The sequence below is a fragment of the Ahaetulla prasina genome, chromosome 8, assembly GCF_028640845.1.
Source record: "Ahaetulla prasina isolate Xishuangbanna chromosome 8, ASM2864084v1, whole genome shotgun sequence".
Taxonomy (NCBI): domain Eukaryota; kingdom Metazoa; phylum Chordata; class Lepidosauria; order Squamata; family Colubridae; genus Ahaetulla; species Ahaetulla prasina.
This window is the reverse complement of record NC_080546.1, coordinates 9,296,879-9,315,798: the sequence shown is the minus strand read 5'-3', so window position 1 is coordinate 9,315,798 and position 18,920 is coordinate 9,296,879. Positions and strand designations below refer to the sequence as shown.

Here is an 18,920-nt window from a genome sequence, read left to right as displayed (position 1 = left end):
TCGCCATGATGTAAAAAAGATGTTGAGACTCTAGAAAGAGTGCAGAGAAGAGCAACAAAGATGATTAGGGGACTGGAGGCTAAAACATATGAAGAACGGTTGCAGGAACTGGGTATGTCTAGTTTAATAAAAAGAAGGACTAGGGGAGACATGATAGCTGTGTTCCAATATCTCAGGGGTTGCCACAAAGAAGAGGGAGTCGGGCTGTTCTCCAAAGCACCTGAGGGTAGAACAAGAAGCAATGGGTGGAAACTGATCAAAGAAAGAAGCAACTTAGAACTAAGGAGAAATTTCCTGACAGTTAGAATAATTAATAAGTGGAACGACTTGCCTTCAGAAGTTGTGAATGCTCCAACACTGGAAATTTTTAAGAAAATGTTGGATAACCATCTGACTGAGATGGTGTAGGGTTTCCTGCCTGGGCAGGGGGTTGGACTAGAAGGCCTCCAAGGTCCCTTCCAACTCTGTTGTTATGTTATGTTATGTTATATGCAAAGCTCTTTTTTTTCCTAAGTCAATCCCCTTGTTACTTTCTTCATTTTTGAAAATTCAGATCGATAAACCTGTAGGTCAAACGCCTCTTATTTCTCAGTGGCAAAGCCGCTGTCTGAGAAAATTCTTTAGGCATTAATTGGACCGACATATAAACAGTAATGCATAAAACATTTCTATTTTGAAGGTCAGGATAGTTCTAAAGATTAAAAACAACATCTGTGGAAGAAAACATTCTAAACCCGGACAATAGGGAATTTGGAGGGTTTAGCAGAATGTTTATGGCCGTTGTAGTCAAAATCTCAGTCAATCTGTTTTGCTTCTGCGGTCAGCTTGATTTTAAAAATGGAGCACAGTCATTCCGACTATGTCCTAATGCATCAATATGCTACCAGTGGAATTAGATCATCTCCTTAATCTGTTGGTCACATAATCACAGGGTAGATTTGGTTAACCTGAGATCAAAGTTGGTACAAACAGAAACCCAGCATATGGTTGTTGGTGGAGATTGCTGATGTGGTTGACGTGTAAGTTGGACAAGGAAGAGTTTTAAGTTTGTCTTGTTTCTCTTTCTCAATTTGAGACTGGCTGGAAGTTATTATTATTATTATTTATTAGATTTTTATACCGCCCTTCTCCCGAAGGACTCAGGGTGGTTCACAACCAAAGTAAAAACAATAGTAATATACAATTAAAATAAACAATTAAAAAACTTGTTATAAAATTGGCCAAAAATTTAAAACATAGTAAAATCTAAAAACCCTTAAAATTCATCTAAAAATTGAAAATTTAAAATTTAAGCCAGCCCCGCGCGAGTAAATAAATACGTTTTCAGCTTGCGGCGAAAGGTCCGAAGGTCATGCAATTGTCGCAAGCCAGGGGAAAGTTCGTTCCAGAGAGTAGGAGCCCCCACAGAGGAGGCTCTTCCCCTGGGGGTCGCCAGCTGACATTGCTTGGCGGACGGCACCCTGAGAAGTCCCTCTCTGTGTGAGCGTACGGGTCGGTGGGAGGCGTAAGGTAACAGTAGGCGGTCCCGTAAGTACCCAGGCCCTAAGCCATGGAGCGCTTTAAAGGTAGTAACCAAAACCTTAAAGTGCACCCGAAAGACCACAGGCAGCCAGTGCAGCCTGCGCAGGAGTGGTGTTACATGGGAGCCGTGTGCGGCTCCCTCTATCACCCGCGCAGCTGCATTCTGGACTAACTGAAGCCTCCGAGTGCACTTCAAGGGGAGCCCCATGTAGAGAGCATTGCAATAATCCAAGCGAGAGGTAACAAGAGCATGAGTGACCGTGCAAAAGGCATCCCGGTCAAGGAAGGGGCGCAACTGGCGAACCAGGCGAACCTGGTGAAAAGCTCTCCTGGAGACGGCCGTCAAATGATCTTCAAACGACAGCCGTCCATCCAGGAGAACACCCAAGTTGCGCACCCTTTCCACTGGGGCCAGTAACTCGCCCCCAACAGTCAGCTGCATCTGCACCTGACTGTACCAGGGTGCCGGCATCCACAGCCACTCCATCTTGGAAGGATTGAGCTTGAGCCTGTTTCTCCCCATCCAGACCCGTATGGCTTCCAAGCACCGGGACAGCACTTCAACAGCTTCGTTGGGGTGGCCTGGGGTGGAAAAGTACAGCTGCGTATCATCAGCGTACAGTTGGTATCTCACCCCAAAGCCACTGATGATCTCACCCAGCGGCTTCATATAGATGTTGAACAGGAGAGGCGAGAGGATTGACCCCTGTGGCACCTCACAAGTAAGGCACCTCGCGGTCGATCTCTGCCCCCCTGTCAACACCGTCTGCGACCGGTCAGAGAGATAGGAGGAGAACCACCGATAAACGGTGCCTCCCACTTCCAACCCCTCCAACCAGTGCAGCAAGATACCATGGTCGATGGTATCAAAAGCCGCTGAGAGATCTAATAGGACCAGGGCAGAGGAACAACCCCTGTCTCTGGCCCTCCAGAGATCATCCACCAATGTGACCAAAGCCGTCTCCGTACTATATCTGGGCCGGAAGCCAGACTGGAATGGGTCTAGATAGACAGCTTCATCCAGGTATTGGGGTAGCTGCCATGCCACCACACTCTCTACAACCTTCGCAACAAAGTGAAAGTTGGACGATAATTTCCCAAAATAGCTGGGTCCAGGGAAGGCTTCTTGAGGAGGGGTCTCACTACCGCCTCTTTCAAGGCGGCAGGAAAGACCCCTTCCTGCAAGGAAGCATTAATAATCCTCTGGAGCCAGCCTCGTGTCACCTCCTGTGTGGCCAGCACCAGCCAGGAAGGGCACGGGTCCAGTAAACGTGGTGGCATGCAACCTTCCCAACAGCCTGTCCACGTCCTCGAGAGCCACAGGGTCAAACTCATCCCAAACAATCTCGACAAGACGCGTCTCCGCCCTCTCACTTGGATCATTCCAATTTTGGTCCAAACCATCCCGGAGCTGAACGATTTTATCGTATAGATAACCACTAAACTCCTCGGCACGTCCCTGTAAGGGGTCATCCCGCACCTCCTGATGAAGGAGAGAGCGGGTCACCCAAAACAGGGTGGCTGGGCAGTTATCTGCCGATGCAATGAGGGTGGAAACGTAAGAACGCTTCGCCTCCCTCATTGCCACTAGGTAGGTCTTAGAATAAGACCTAACTAGTGTCCAGTCAGCTTCGGAATGGCTGGACCTCCAGGCACTCTCTAGATGTCTTCACCGGCGCTTCATCTCCCTCAGCCCCTCGGAGAACCAAGGGGCCGGTTGAGACCTATGCCAGGTCAGAGGCCGCAAAAGCGCGACACGGTCCAAAGCCCCAGCCGCGGCCTGCTCCCAGGCCACAATTAGTTCTTCAGCCGTGCCGTTGGCCAGATCCTCAGAGTATGGCCCAAGCTCCGTCAGGAACCGCTCAGGGTCCATCAGGCGCCTGGGACGGAACCAACACATTGGTTCCGTCTCCCTGCGGTGGTGGGTGGCGATCCGAAAGTCCAGATGAAGGAGAAAATGATCTGACCATGACACAGGTTCTGTTACTAAATCTCCTAATTCCAGATCATTTAACTACTGTCCAGAGATATAAATCAGGTCCAGTGTGCCTCCCCCCGTGTGCGTAGGGCCCTCAATAACTTGAATCAGGACCAAGGCCGTCATGGAGGCCTGGAACTCCCGGGCCGTTGTCGATGACAAGCCGGTCGATGGCAGGTTGAAATCCCCCATGACCATAAGTCTGGGGGTCTCAACCGCCACTCCGGCAAGCACCTCCAACAACTCGGGTAGGGCTTTAGTCACGCAGCAAGGAGCCAGGTACGTGATCAACAAACCCATCTGATTCCTATGGCCCCACCTCACAAAGAGGGATTCACAGCCGGCTATCTGAGGTACAGTGGACTCCCTCGGAAGTAAAAAAAAAAAGATCCTTGTTTATATTGTCTAAGGCAGGGGTCTGCAAACTTGGCTCTTTTAAGACTTGTGGACTTCAACTCCCAGACCAGCAAAGCTGGCTGAGGAACTCTGAGAGTTGAAGTCCACAAGTCTTAAAAGAATCAAGTTTGCAGTCCCCTGGTCTCAGGTAACCTAGCTTTCTGCCATGAAATATGCAGGTAGTCCTTAACTTATGACCACCACAGTTGAGGCCAGGTTTCTGTAGCTAAGCAAGACAGTTGCTAAATGGAGTTTTGCTCCATTTTACAACCTTTCTTGCCACCGTTGCTCAATGAATCACTGCGTTTGTTAGATTAGTAACATGGTTATTAAGTGAATTCTGCTTCCTTGTTGACTTTGCTTGTCAGAAGGTCGCAAAAGGGGGGTGGGTCATATGACCTTGGGACACTGCAGCCATCATAAATATGAGTCTGTTACCAAGCATCTGAATTTTGATCGTGTGACCATGCCATTGTAATTTCAAACTGGTCACTAAATGAATGGTCGTAAGCCAAGGACTACGTATAATGGGAGAAGCATTTGATAACAATTTCTAAATGATGCCTTTATTTTCCTCCTTTTTCTACACTTCACTACGCTTGCGAGTTAACAATTGTAATGGACCCTGTTGATCACGGTCGTAAGTCATGATAGTTGTAAAGTGGGTCACCACATGATTGGTCGCAGTTTTATGATCTTTTTTTTTGCAGTGGTCGTAACAAAACGTTGCACAGATGTCATCAATGACAGCCATGTGACTGCAGGACATGGCGGATGGACATAAATATGGCCAGTTGCTAAGCACCCGAAATGCAAACGTGGGTGTAGAAGAGCAGGCAGAGTGAAGTGCGTCATAAGCTTAGCATCGTTATGTTGCCACAAACAGTCCAAGTTCAACTCCTCTTGAATTCCACTGACCTTTCTCTGATGCCAATTTAGTCTTGAGCTTTAGTCGACTAGATTCTTCTGTATAGGCCTGAGCAATAAACCTTCGGAGCTGCAGCTTAATGTACAAGATAGTCCTCGACTTACAACAGTTCGCTTAGTGTCCGCTCAAAGTTACAACGACACTGAAAAAAGTAACTTATGGCCATTTTTTCCACACTTACGACCGTTGCAGCATCTCCGTGCTCTCATGATTTACATTCAGATGCTTGACAACTGACTCGCATTTATGACGGTTGCAGTGTTCCCGGGGTCCCCTTTTGCGACCTTCTGACAAGCAAAGTCCACGGGGAAACCAGATTTGCTTAACAACCGTGTTACTCATTTAACAACCGCAGTGGTTCACTGAACAAATGTGGCAAGAGAAGTCCTAAAATGGGACAAAACTCACTTAAACAGTTTTTTTTTTCACTTAGTAACACAAATTTTGGGCTCAATTGTGGTCATTAGTTGAGGCCTACCTATATAACCCTGATCCTTTGCACCTGATAATGGGGGCGGGTCAGCCATAGAAATTCCAGAACCAAGTCATAAGTTCCTTTTGGGTTGACCATCGTAAGTTCCAGTGGTTGCTAAGCAACAGGTCCTAAGTTGAGGACTACCTATAATGCAGTAGAGTCCCTTTTATTTTGATGTACTTTACCTGTAATGGACTGCCAACTTTTATTTATTTATTTGAATGATATCTGCAGATCCTTCCTTATAGTCCTTGAGGTAAATGATGAAGATAAAATTCTCAGTTTTTTTCCTTAAATAGCTTCCGTGATATTATTACCGATACTTTTACCGGCTTTTATGTTGCTTTATTGGCACTTAAATTGTAAATTAATTAGTCATGTGGCTTATCTGGTTTTAAATGAGATAGGTATTGATTAACACTCGTATTTTTATAGTTATAATTGGCTTTAAGCGAGACAATGTATTGATTAACACTTCTACTTTTACGGTTATAGCTGCTTCTTAATAGTTCATATTTTTTAAATGCTAATAGGCAGACATCGATTTACAACTGAAATTATTTATGGGGGGAAATGTAGGTTACAAATTGATTTTTAAAAGCTGTAAAAACATGTTTATAACTAATTGTTGGAAGAAATGTCCATCTGGGTTCAGTTCCAAGTGGGAACAAAAGGACTGGAAACATGGAGGCTGATTGGAAAGATGGTTTAATGGTGGTCAGGACCACATGGTTTAAGGGCCTGGGCAAAAAGAGCGCATGGGGGAGGGAGGGAGAGAGATTTATACCCTTTCTTGGGCCCCGCCTTGGAGCTTCCTGTTCCTATGTAATAAAAGTATTCGGATTGGTTGTCAGACTCCCATGGGGCCATGCAGGGGTAAATTTGTAGATTATTTTTTAGCCCTGGGCTTGGTTGAATCTTGCTGGGTGATGTAATGAAGGCGCTTTGGGCAATTACTATTATAGTTTAATGGCTTTGTCCTGGTTTGGATCTTGAGTGAGAGCTAATCCTATCATGTCTTTTGTCTTGTAGATAAGCTGGCACCAACATATCTGCTGGGGCTGAGTTTCTGTGTCCCTTAAGATTTCTATTTCTCTTTTAGGGGAAATTTTCTGCCTTTTTAATATTTCCTAGAATATTTCATTCTTCTAGGAGAGGGGCGGGTGCCAACTTTCTACATATTCTTGTCTAACAGATATTTAAAAATATTTTAAATAAAGTACAATGTTAGGGGGGAAAAAAAGGAAAACAGGATAAAAGTAGCAAAAGTTTGAACATCGGTTTAATGTTGAAAATTAACAATAATAATAACAGAGTTGGAAGGGACCTTGGAGGTCTTCTAGTCCAACCCCCTGCACAGGCAGGAAACTACACCACTTCAGACAAATGGTTATCCAACATCTTCTTAAAAACTTCTAGTGTTGGAGTATTCACAACTTTGCAGGCAAGTTGTTCCACTGATTAAGTGTTCTCACTGTCAGGAAATTTCTCCTTAGTTCTAAGTTGCTTCTCTCCTTGATTAGTTTCCACCCATTGCTTCTTGTCCTGCCCTCAGGTGCTTTGGAGAATAGCTTGACTCCCTCTTCTTTGTGGAAACTCCTGAGATATTGGAAGACTGTTATCATGTCTCCCCTAGTCCTTATTTTCATTAAGCTAGACACACCCAGTTCCTGCAACCGTTCTTCATATGTTTTAGCCTCCAGTTCCCTAATCTTCTTAACGGTAGTGGGTTGGTACACAAAATACAGCAAAGTCCCATGAGGTGGGGTCCTCACCACATTTGATAATAACCCCCCCCCGACTTATATCCTGTTTGAGGCGGTCTTTGGTGCTCTCTGAGCTTGGTTGTTTTCTTGCAACCCTGAGCTACAAATATTCTCCTTTATTATATCCTGTTTCTTAGCCTAATGACTTGCTGAGCTGAATACCTATGAAAATATTAGTTTGAGTGAAAGCTTTCTGATGGCCCACCAAGATAAAAAGCATCTGATAGCACACTGAGATGATAAACTTGTTCTTAAGTTTATGGGAAACGCTTATTCAGATCAACATACTTCTAGTCTGCCATTCTCCACCCTAAACCTCTGAGAAAGGAGTGGGTAAAACCAGAATTACTTAACCACATCAAAGGATTTCCTTGTTTACATTTCTATATGAAATTAAGGAGACTTAGATTCACTTTTAAGTGAAGAAGATGAAGATCAGAACATGAAGTAAATATCTGATTAGTCTCTTAAGACGTGTGGCTCATAATGGCGTAAACCGCATATCTTCGTTACAGTAGTGGCCAAAATTGTGGGAACCTTTTGGGAAAAGTGTATTTTCTAAAACTAGCTAATAACACCACTTTTTTTTTTTTTTGGGAGTAGTACCATAAAATTATATATCAATGGAAAGATAATTTAATCAAGAATGTAATGCAATAACTTTTATAAAGAAGAAAGAAAGAAGAAAAGTGAAACACGTCGGAAAAAATGAGATATACAAAAATTATCACCATAGGAAAAAATGTGATATATATAAAAAATTATCACATCAGTTAATACTTAGTTGGGTAACCTTTAGCAACGTCTTCCCATGGAGTGAACCATTTAGTTCTGCAGCTGTTATAATGTGAAACCAAGATTGAATGATGGGTTCTATTAACTGGGTTTTATTACTGGGTCACTTCTGACTAACAAGTTTCTTTAGTCGGCACCATAGATTTTCAATTGAGTTAAGGTCTAGGCCAGGGGTGTCCAAACTTGGTCCCTTTAAGACTTGTGGACTTCAACTCCCAGAGTTCCTCAGCCAGCTTTGCTGGCTGAGGGACTCTGGGAGTTGAAGTCCACAAGTCTTAAAGGGACCAAGTTTGGACACCCCTGGTCTAGGCTATTCCCAGGCCATTCTAGCAGTAGAATATGATTATCTTGAAACTTCAAAAAAAAAAAGTGATGTTATTAACCATCAAATCTCAAAAATACACTTTTCCCAAAAGGTTTCCACAATTTTGGCCACTACTCTACCTTTAAAAATTTCGTGGCATAGAACAGATATTCGGTTTCAAAGTAGCATTGTTTTAAGTTCATCCCTGTGTTCACAATGTTCATATTGTTGTGTTTGAAGTTATAAATCCATTGTCCTAAATTGTAAAATCCAGAGGCTCTGGTCATTCTAGAGAAAAAGCCAAAAATATAAAATGCTGATGATATATTTTACATGGTCACTAACATTCTACCTCTGACATTGTTGCCACTTACAAAATGGAGTTTTTTTAACTCTATGGGCAACAAACAGCCTCTTTTGTGAGCCACATCTTGTGAAGATGGGCTAGTTTGTTAACGGTGATGGAGCAGTTTTCCCCTCCCATTAAATTCTTCCTCTCAATGACAACGTGCGTTCCATGATTGTTGAATGGTCTTCAAACCAAACTCGGACAGTGTGTTCTATTCATCTTGAGATGTTCTCCAAAGAGTTTTGAAATTAGAAAGACTGTGGGACTAACAGTGACAGCTCTAGATCAAAATTCCCCCCCTCTCTGTAACGTTTAGGCATATCATTCCTTGTCCATTGGTTTCATCAACCTGCACATAGAATAGAATAGAATAGAATTCTTCATTGGCCAAGTGTGACTGGACACACAAGGAATTTGTCTTTGGTGCATACGCTCTCAGTGTACATAAAAAGAAAAGATACATTAGTCAAGAATCATAAGGTACAACACTTAATGATAGTCATAGGGTACAAATAAGCAAATCGAATCATACTAGGAATAGAATAGAATAGAATAGAATAGAATAGAATAGAATAGAATTTTTATTGGCCAAGTGTGATTGGACACACAAGGAATTTGTCTTGGTGCATATGCTCTCAGTGTACATAAAAGAAAAGATACCTTCATCAAGGTACAACATTTACAACACAATTGATGGTCAATATATCAATATAAATCATAAGGATTGTCAGCAACAAGTTATAGTCATACAGTCATAAGTGGAAAAAGATTGGTGATGGGAACTATGAAACGGAAACAATCAATATACATAGTAAGGATACAGCAACAAGTTACAGCCATACAGTCATAAGTGGGAGGAGATGGGTGGTAGGAACGATGAGAAGATTAATAGTAATAGTAATGCAGACTTAGTAAATAGTTTGACAGTGTTGAGGGAATTTTTTGTTTAGCAGAGTGATGGTGTTCAGGAAAAAACTGTTCTTGTGTCTAGTTGTTCTGGTGTGCAGTGCTCTATAGTGTCGTTTGAAGGTAGGAGTTGAAACAGTTTATGTCCTGGATGCGAGGGATCTGCAAATATTTTCACAGCCCTCTTCTTGATTTGTGCAGTATACAGGTCCTCAATGGAAGGCAGGTTGGTAGCAATTATTTTTTCTGCAGTTCTAATTATCCTCTGAAGTCTGTGTCTTTCTTGTTGGGTTGCAGAACCGAACCAGACAGTTATGGAGGTTCAAATGACAGACTCAATAATTCCTCTGTAGAACTGAATCAGCAGCTCCTTGGGCAGTTTGAGCTTACTGAGTTGGCGCAGAAAGAACATTCTTTGTTGTCCTTTTTTGATGATGTTTTTGATGTTAGCTGTCCATTTGAGATCTTGCGATATGATAGAACCCAGAAATTTGAATAAATAAATAAATATTGTGTTGTCAATGAATAGCAGATCTGGTTTTGCTGCTCACCTGTGATATTTGGCCCCTACATGTTGTCAAAAAATGATTCCCCCCCCTTTACTTATGCAGTGAAGCTATGTTAATGTCATTTGATAGAAACTGAAAATTGTTGAAGAATCTAAAATAGTTCTATTTTTCACAGGTCACCATACGGTCTATATTGGGGTTCACGTTCCTAAGAGTTATCGGAGAAGAAGGCACCACAGAAGGAGGCCGAAGGAAAGGAAAGAAAAGGAGAAAACCACTGAATCAGATGTGGAAAATATTGATGAGGTCGGCGGGCACATCCTCAAGCCACTGAGTGAGTAAAAAAACTTTTGCATTTTTCTCAGGAAAGGGAAACTCTCAGAAAATACGACTTCCAGCGCTAACGTTCTTTGTAAGGAGAACGCAAGGATTCTACACAAAACGCAGGCGTCCATCTTGGGCAGCTTTAAGACCCGTGGACTTCAACTCCCAGAATTCCCCAGCCAGCCATGTTGGCTAGGGAATTCTGGGAGTTGAAGTCCACAGGTCTTAAAGTTGCCGAGGTTGGACACTGACCGCTAACATTTTTTGCAAGGAGAAAACAAGTGTTCTACCTGTTCTAGGTAGTGGCAGATATTTCTCTCTCTGGGCGCAAAGAGAAAATATCTGCTGCGAACTCCGCATTGGCGTCAGGAAGGGCATCCGGCCAGCAAACATTCATCTCCATTTAGTTGCCCTGACTCCACCCCGATGTAAGGGATTACAGGGTCATTAAAAGAAGAAAAAAACACAAAAACACAAATGTTCTACCTAAAACAGAGGCGTAGATCTTGGGCAACTTTAAGACCTGTGGACTTCAACTCCCAGAATTCCCCAGCCAACTATGGGAGTTGAAGTCTGCAAGTCTTAATGTTGCCAAAGTTGTATATCTCTGAACTGAAATAAATGGGTCCAAGAAGATTTAACTGTATTCTCTCTTCAGGATGGATGGAAATACCTGGTTTTAACTTCTCAAATTTTCAGACACTTTACTGTATAAAAGTTTCACAAAATTCAGCCAGGAAATATTGATTTCCACATACTAAAAATCACTTCAGAGTTCAAACTTGGGGAATATTTTTTTACAGGGTTTCTAGAACGCAACAAGAAAGACAGCAATTAATACAAAAAAAAATTAATCAAATCTCTTTTCATGAAAAAATTCCATTTATTTTTTTTAACCGTGTACCATACTAGATATTACATATTTTATCACTACATATCCAGAGCAATTTTTGGGTTTAATGTACTTTTTAAATGGATAAAATAAGCATCATTAAACGGGAAAAAATGTAAAAAAATGTTCAGGAAACAAAAAGTACATATTTCTTGTACTGTTAAGGTTATAAAAATAGCACCAGAAATCAGTGTTATCCAGAGCGTTTTTCTATTGTGTTCCCATTCCCCTTCTGTCGCTGCTTCTAAATAACATTATTAAGTCCATCCTAATGGATGGAAAATATTTGGCTAGAAAATCAGTATTCAAGACAAGGTAGCAATCTATGTTGATATCTTGACCCTGATAAATGGGTATTAAATGTCCACTTTTCTATCCAGCATTTATTAATTTAATAGCCACTGAAAATAATCCAAGAACTCCTTTCACTGTTGGCATAGCTAATCTTTGATTTAAGACGATTTACTTAAGAACTTTTCATAGTTGCAAACGTCACTGAAAAAAAGAGACAACCAGTCCTCGCATTTACATCCGTTACAGCAGTCCCTATGGTCATGTGATCAACATTTCGGTTCTTGGCAACTGGCATGTATTTATGAGGGTTGCAGTGTGCCTGGATCACGTGATTTGTGACTTTTCCCGTTGGCTTCCGACAAACAAAATCCGTGGGGAAGCTGGATTCGGTTAACAGCTGTATGTGGTAGGATTCCTACGGATGCCCTAATTAAATCATGGGCCAAGCTTCAAAAGAAATCCAGTTATTTATTAGGAGCTTCATGTCGTAAAGTCCCAAGTGAAGCCAGCTCTGACCCCATGCAATTTATGGCCCAGGCTTGACCCTGTTCCACTCCCCCCGCCCAGGGCATGTCATCAGTCACATTTACCAATGGAGCAATTTAGCGGGTTGTAGAGATCATTCACTTCCAGCCACTGTGGGTAACCTTGGGAGACAGCCTTGACAGAGATATGTCTGGAATGTACTTTTGTTTTTGGCTGCCGTGCTGCTTCGGTGTAGTTGTGAGTTCGTTTTTGCATCCCCTTTGCTTATGGCAACTCGAGAGCAGGCCAGGGATGTTTTGCGAGTTGATAGCATGATTCACTTAACGACTGCAGTGATTCATCCAATTGTGGTTGTAAGTCAAGGACTACCCATTTGGCTTCTAGATCTTAACATGCAAATCAGAACGGAGATCTCTAGTTGAAGGATGTAAGCTACAGTTGACATAATATTTGGGCATAACCCTCACCAGGATCTCCCACTCAAATTTAGGCCGATTTTTGACTGCATGCTCCCTTTCCCTTGACTGCATGCTCCCTTCCCTCTTCTTTGTCACTGAATTGAAAATAATAATATTGTTGTCAAATCTGAGATCAAGGAACCAGATGAGAAATGTTCCCCTAAGCCTGTGATGGCGAAGCTGACTACTTCAGCTTCAACCGCAACAATACACGACCAAATAATAAACTCAAGATAAACCGCTCCAAACTTGATTGCAGAAAATACGACTTCAGTAACCGAGTGGTCAATGCCTGGAATGCACTACCTGACTCTGTAGTTTCTTCCCCAAACCCCCAAAACTTTAACCTTAAACTGTCTAGTGTTGACCTCACCCCATTCCTAAGAGGTCTGTAAGGGGCGTGCATAAGTGCACCAGCATACCTACCGTCCCTGTCCTTGTTGTTGTTGTTGTTGTTAGTTACGAAGTCGTGTCCGACCCATCGCGACCCCATGGACAACATTCCTCCAGGCCTTCCTGTCCTCTACCATCCTCTGGAGTCCATTTAAACTCATGCCTACTGCTTCAGTGACTCCATCCAGCCACCTCGTTCTCTGTCGTCCCCTTCTTCTTTTGCCCTCAATCTTTCCCAGCATTAGGCTCTTCTCCAGTGAGTCCTTCTTTCTCATTAGGTGGCCAAACTATTTCAGTTTCCTCTTCAGGATCTGGCCTTCTAAAGATCAGTCAGGGTTGATCTCCTCTAGAAATGACTTGTTTTTTCGCCTTGCAGTCCAAGGGACTCTCAGGAGTCTTCTCCAGCACCAGAGTTCAAAGGCCTCAATTCTTTGGCGCTCAGCCTGTCTTATTTTTTTTTTAATTTACATTTATATCCGGCCCTTCTCCGAAGACTCAGGGCGGCTTACAGTGTATAAGGCAATAGTCTCATTCTATTTGTATATTTTTACAAAGTCAACTTATTGCCCCCCCAACAATCTGGGTCCTCATTTTACCTACCTTATAAAGGATGGAAGGCTGAGTCAACCTTGGGCCAGGCTTGAACCTGCAGTAATTGCAGGCTGCTGTGTTTTAATAACAGGCTTCTTACAGCCTGAGCTACCACGGCCCCTTTCTTATGATCCAACCTTCACAGCCATCCATTGCAACTGGGAAAACCATAGCTTTGACTATACGCACTTTTGTTGGCAGGGTGATGTCTCTGCTTTTTAGTACGCTGTCTAGATTTGCCATAGCTTTCCTCCCCAGGAGGAAGTGTCTTTTAATTTCTTAGCTGCAGTCCCCATCTGCGGTGATCTTGGAGCCTAGGAAAATAAAATCTGTCACTACCTCCATTTCTTCACCATCTATCTGCCAGGAATTGAGAGGGCCGGATGCCATGATTTTAGTTTTCTTAATGTTGGGTTTCAAGCCAACTTTTGCACTCTCCTCCTTCACCCGCATCAAGAGACTCTTTAGTAGGACAGTAGGACAGTATTTGTATCCATCTCATGTATTCATAATTATGTCTATACTTATATATATGTTATCTAATACATGCTTGATGAAATAAATAAAATAAAATAAAAATTCCTGAGCCAGCTAGTACTGTGGAAAGTAATGACTGGGAAAGTTTGCATCCAGCTGCGGATCCAAATTGTTAACCCTTAAATACGTCTTGCTTTTGTGTAGACTATCCTTTTTAATTGATAAACTTTCCCACTTTAACCAGGGTTAGGACACAACTAGTTTTTTAAAAAATAATAACTAAGTCAACTCCGCTATCTATAGGCCCATTAAACTCTTTGATATATTTAGTAAGTTAAATTCTGGATGCTGAAGTGGCAAATATTACGATTGGAAGCTGCCCAAGAAATACATTGAAGGAGGAACAAAACGAATTTAGGGTTGAGCAATCTGCTGTTAGTTAGAATCTTGTGTTCTAATATCTGGCTGAAAAATGTTCCATCTAGCCTTGGATTCATTGTGTGCGGCCTTTGGTAATTGCACAACCCTCTTGACACAATCTCCGAAGAAATCCTATCGAGAGGCAGTTTTGCTTCTGCTCCTATATAAATTACGAGCAAAGCTTCCACATACTATAAAGATAAATAAATCAAAAGATAACTTTATTGTCATTTTTTTTTTTTTACTGTGAGAACAAGGTTGATGCTATAATGGAACAAAACTGTGACTGAATCTAGATGTTCTGCTTCGGGTACCACAAAACCCACTCTCAGATGGTAGCAAGGAAAACAGGTTGTGAAGAGGATGTGTAGTGTCCCACAATCCTGCTCAAACATCGCTTATGTCACGGGTGTCAAACTCGCAGCATCTCGTTGCTGTCACGTGACATATCGTGACGCTCTCCCCCCTTCGCGGAGCTGGGGTGGGCGTGGCCTACATGTGACGCCTCTGAGCCGCCAGTTTGTCACCCCTGGCTTATACGCTATGTAGTCCTCGATTTATAACTGGCCATTAAACTATAACGGACTTCCCCGGGACTGTCCAGAATCTGGATTTAAAGTTCAGATCAGAGGTGGGTTTCGGCAGGTTCTGGCCAGTTCTGGAGAACCAGTAGCGGAAATTTTGAGTAATTCAGAGAACCGGTAGTAAATATTTTAACTGGCCCCGCCCCCATCTATTTTCTGCCTCCCGAGTCCCAGCTGATCGGGAGGAAATGGGGATTTTACAGCATCCTTCCCCTGGAGTGGGGAGGGAATGGAGATTTTACTGTATCCTTCTCCTGCCATGCCCACCAAGCCTTGCAACGCCCACCAAGCCACACCCACAGAACCGGTAGTAAAAATTCTGACCGGCCCCGCCCCAATCTATTCTCTGCCTCCCGAGTCCCAGCTGATCAAGTGGGAATGGAGATTTTACAGTATCCTTCCCTTGCCACGCCCACCAAGCCACGCCCACCAAACCACACCCACAGAACCGGTAGCAAAAAAATTCGAAACCCACCACTGGTTCAGATGGCTGCTTCCTGCCTATTCTTAGAGATCAGATGTCCCTAAAGTGCTTTTCCAAGAGGCAACTGGCCTTTCTTGTTAAGACGTCTTTCTTCAAAGAGAACCGAAGAAGCTTCTTGGATGAGGAGCGAAATGTCTTCAAACAAAAAATGAAGTCCAGTTGCCTCTTGAAAAAGCACCTTTGGGACAACCATGACTGAGAATCTCCATAAATACAGGGTTGTTAATCATCTGAATTCTGATCACAGGACTGTCGGGATGCTGCAATGGTTGTAAGTAAGTGTAAGTCAGTTTTTCTAGCGCCGTTGTAACTTTGAACCGTCATTAAATGAATGCTTGTAAATTGAGGATTACCTCTACATTTATGATAGCTGTCCTGGCAGACCAGAGGACTTCAGAGTGAAATGGCTTTTTATTTTTTGGGAACTCATAAGTTCAATAGAGAAACTGAGTGGTGATTTAAAAAGATGTTGAGACTCTAGAAAAAGTGCAGAGAAGAGCAACAAAGATGATTAGGGGACTGGAGGCTAAAACATATGAAGAGCGGTTGCAGGAACTGGGTATGTCTAGTTTAATGAAGAGAAGGACCAGGGGAGACATGAAAGCATCTCCTCTAATATTTGAGAGGCTGCCACAGAGAGGAGGGGATCAAGCTATTTTCCATGAAGGCGAGAAAAGGAACAATGGATGGAAACTGAACAAGGAGAGATTCAACCTGGAAATAAGGAGAAATTTTCTGACATTGAGAACCATCAACCAATGGAACAGAAATTGCCTTCAGAAGTTGTGAGAGCTTCATCACTGGAGGCTTTCAAGAAGAGACTGGACTGCCATCTGTCAGAAATGGTGTAGAGTCTCCTGCTTGGGTTGGGGGTTGGACTAGATGACCTACAAGGTCCCTTCCAACTCTGTTAATCCGTTAAATCTGATTGATTATATGCCATCAAATTGGTCTTCACTCACATAGATTCTCTCCATCATGATCTGTTCCAGTAGTTCATCCATTGCTGTAGTAACTGTGTCTATCTATCCACTTTGCTTCTGGTCATCCTCTTCTTCTCTTACCTTCCACCTTTCCCTGGTTCAGAGCCTTCTCCAACGACTGAAAGCTTTTTGTATTGACTTGCCTTTTTGATTTTTTGATTCATTAATTTTATATCCCACTTCTTTTTTCTAATTTTGTACATCATACATTTACTACTGTTAGTACGCCTAAGGTCTACTAAGGGTGTCAGAAATAACAATGCATCAGTTTTAAACTTGATCAAGTAAACCAACCTTATATCCCTTTGACTTACTTATAACAAACTTCATATCTAGTTCATTCAAGTAATGTCATATGATTTGATTTCTTTTCATTTCTTTTTAAAACCCTTTTAACAAGATTTATGCAAGCTTTAACCGACCTCTTTTGTAAATCCAAAATAGAAGAATTATTGAGGTGATTCTGTTGGTTTATTATTTGTAATTGTTTTGATTTTTAAAAACATCAACTGATTTCTTTTGTATGTCCAATGAAACAGCTTTTTTTCCATGTCATTCTTGTAGCCTGACATTTTTAGATTCCATTCCAATGCCATATCTGTCTTCATATGGCATAGGGCCGGGTTATTTACGGGACCGCCTACTGCCACCGATTGCCTCCCACCGACCCGTGTGTTCTCACAGAGAAGGACTCCTTAGGGTGCCGTCCGCCAAGCAATGTCGGCTGGCGACACCCAGGGGAAGGGCCTTCTCTGTGGGGGCTCCCACCCTCTGGAATGAGCTTCCTCCAGGACTCCGCCAACTTCCGGACCTTCGAACCTTTCGCCGCGAGCTGAAGACATATCTATTTATTTGCGCAGGACTGGCGTAAGATTTCAGTTTTAAATGGGGTTTTTACTGTTTTAATTACATTTTAATTTGGGCCAATTTAATAAGTTTTTTAAATATTGTTTTTATCTTGTATTTATTCTTGTCTATTTTTATCTGGCTGTAAACCGCCCTGAGTCCTTCGGGAGATAGGGCGGTATAAAAATCTAATTAATTAATTAAATAAATAAATAATATAAAACCTGTTCCTCTTCTGCCATTTATTCCAAATATCTTTTTGGACACTGCCTATTCATAGTAGCAAAGAACTTGACAGTGTTGATATTAACTTCTGATTCCATTTTTCAAAGGTGTCCTTCAGTATTCCTAATAATTTAATATTTTTGTGCCATTCTGTTGCTGATAATCTTGTTTATACATTCTTCTCCTTCAATTAAAATCTTTAGTGCCCTCTCGTATCCAATTTTGAAGTTGTTTATCATTTTTATGCTCAAAACAAATCAACTTTCCCACGGGAAGCTTTTCTCACAGTTAAATCCAAAGTCTTATTTCAGATTTATCTGGACCCTTAATCCGTTTAATGCTTTCTAAAATCAAAGTCTTAATTAGCTCTTTGCTGTTTATTTCATTTTTTTAAAAGAAAAAGTTCTTAAGCTTGTAGTTAACATTTTCTTTCTTTAAAGATTGAATGCTTTGTTTTTCAGACTTTTTCTAAGTTTTCTAATACTATAACTGAAAAGCGGGGGAAGGTTTGTTCTCCGAGCTTATGGGTTGGTTTACGAACGTTTCGTTACCTGGCTAGGTAACATCCTCAGCGGAGTTTAGGGTATGTCAGGGTCGGTGTTCTTCTGTGTGTAAGGGCTTCAGGTGTGGGTGTGTTAAGTGAGGGTCTTGTGATGGGTCAAGTGTGAGTTATTAGTGAGAGTCTTGGGACGGGTCTTATGGGGAGGTTACATCAGGTAAGATGTCAGCATTTTGTCTGTTTTGTTTTCCAACCTGTGTTGGAAAGGTTGCAGGGGGGGGACGCCTGTCAGCTTTCGAAGCCATACTAGGCCGGAGGCTTCCCCACTGCCACTTTCCCATGTGTGGGAAAGTAGGAGGGGGGATTTGGTAGAGGGGTTGCCATTAGACATAATAACATTCTTCCTGCCGGTCAAGGTCAGGCCGGGCCTGCATCTGGAGAAGGAGTGGTCGGAGTGATGTCTCGAGATGGGACGGTTGGCGATTGGCGCACGTGATCGGCAGAGGGGTCAAGGGGGTGGTGATTTTGGAATTTGTCTTACTGAGGAAAAACCCGGATCCTCAGATTCGGAATTTCCCCAGTTGTGCCCGTTTACCTATGCTAGTAAAAGAACTTTGAAAGATTTTATTTATTATTTATTTATTATTTATTTATTAAATTTTTATACCGCCCTTCTCCCGAAGGACTCAGGGCGGTGTACAGCCAAATATAAAAAGTTGATATACATACAATTTAAAACCAAGATTTAAAACTAAGCAAATTACAAAAGACCAATATTAAAATTTAAAAATTTAAAAAACCCAAAAACAATAAAAACCAATTTAAAATTAATAACACTATTATGCCAGTCCCGCTTGAATAAATAGATGTGTTTTCAGGTCACGGCGAAAGGTCCGAAGATCAGGTACTTGGCGTAAGCCAGGGGGAAGTTCATTCCAGAGCGTCAGGGCTCCAACAGAGAAGGCCCTGCTCCTGGGGGGGCTGCCAGCCGACATTGTTTGGCGGACGGCACCCTGAGAAGACCCTCTCTGTGGGAG

The 18,920-nt window shown here is 42.3% G+C and overlaps 1 protein-coding gene across 3 annotated transcripts in view; it reads left to right on the top strand.

The window, feature by feature from the left end:
- SLC4A4 (solute carrier family 4 member 4) overlaps nucleotides 1-18,920 on the top strand; it is a 238,703-nt gene that overhangs the window by 72,056 nt on the left and 147,727 nt on the right. For all 3 annotated transcript variants that reach the window (XM_058192187.1, XM_058192186.1, XM_058192184.1), the window contains exon 3: nucleotides 10,103-10,261. In XM_058192187.1, the coding sequence (XP_058048170.1) occupies nucleotides 10,103-10,261 (159 nt within the window). The remainder of the gene's footprint in view (nucleotides 1-10,102; nucleotides 10,262-18,920) is intronic.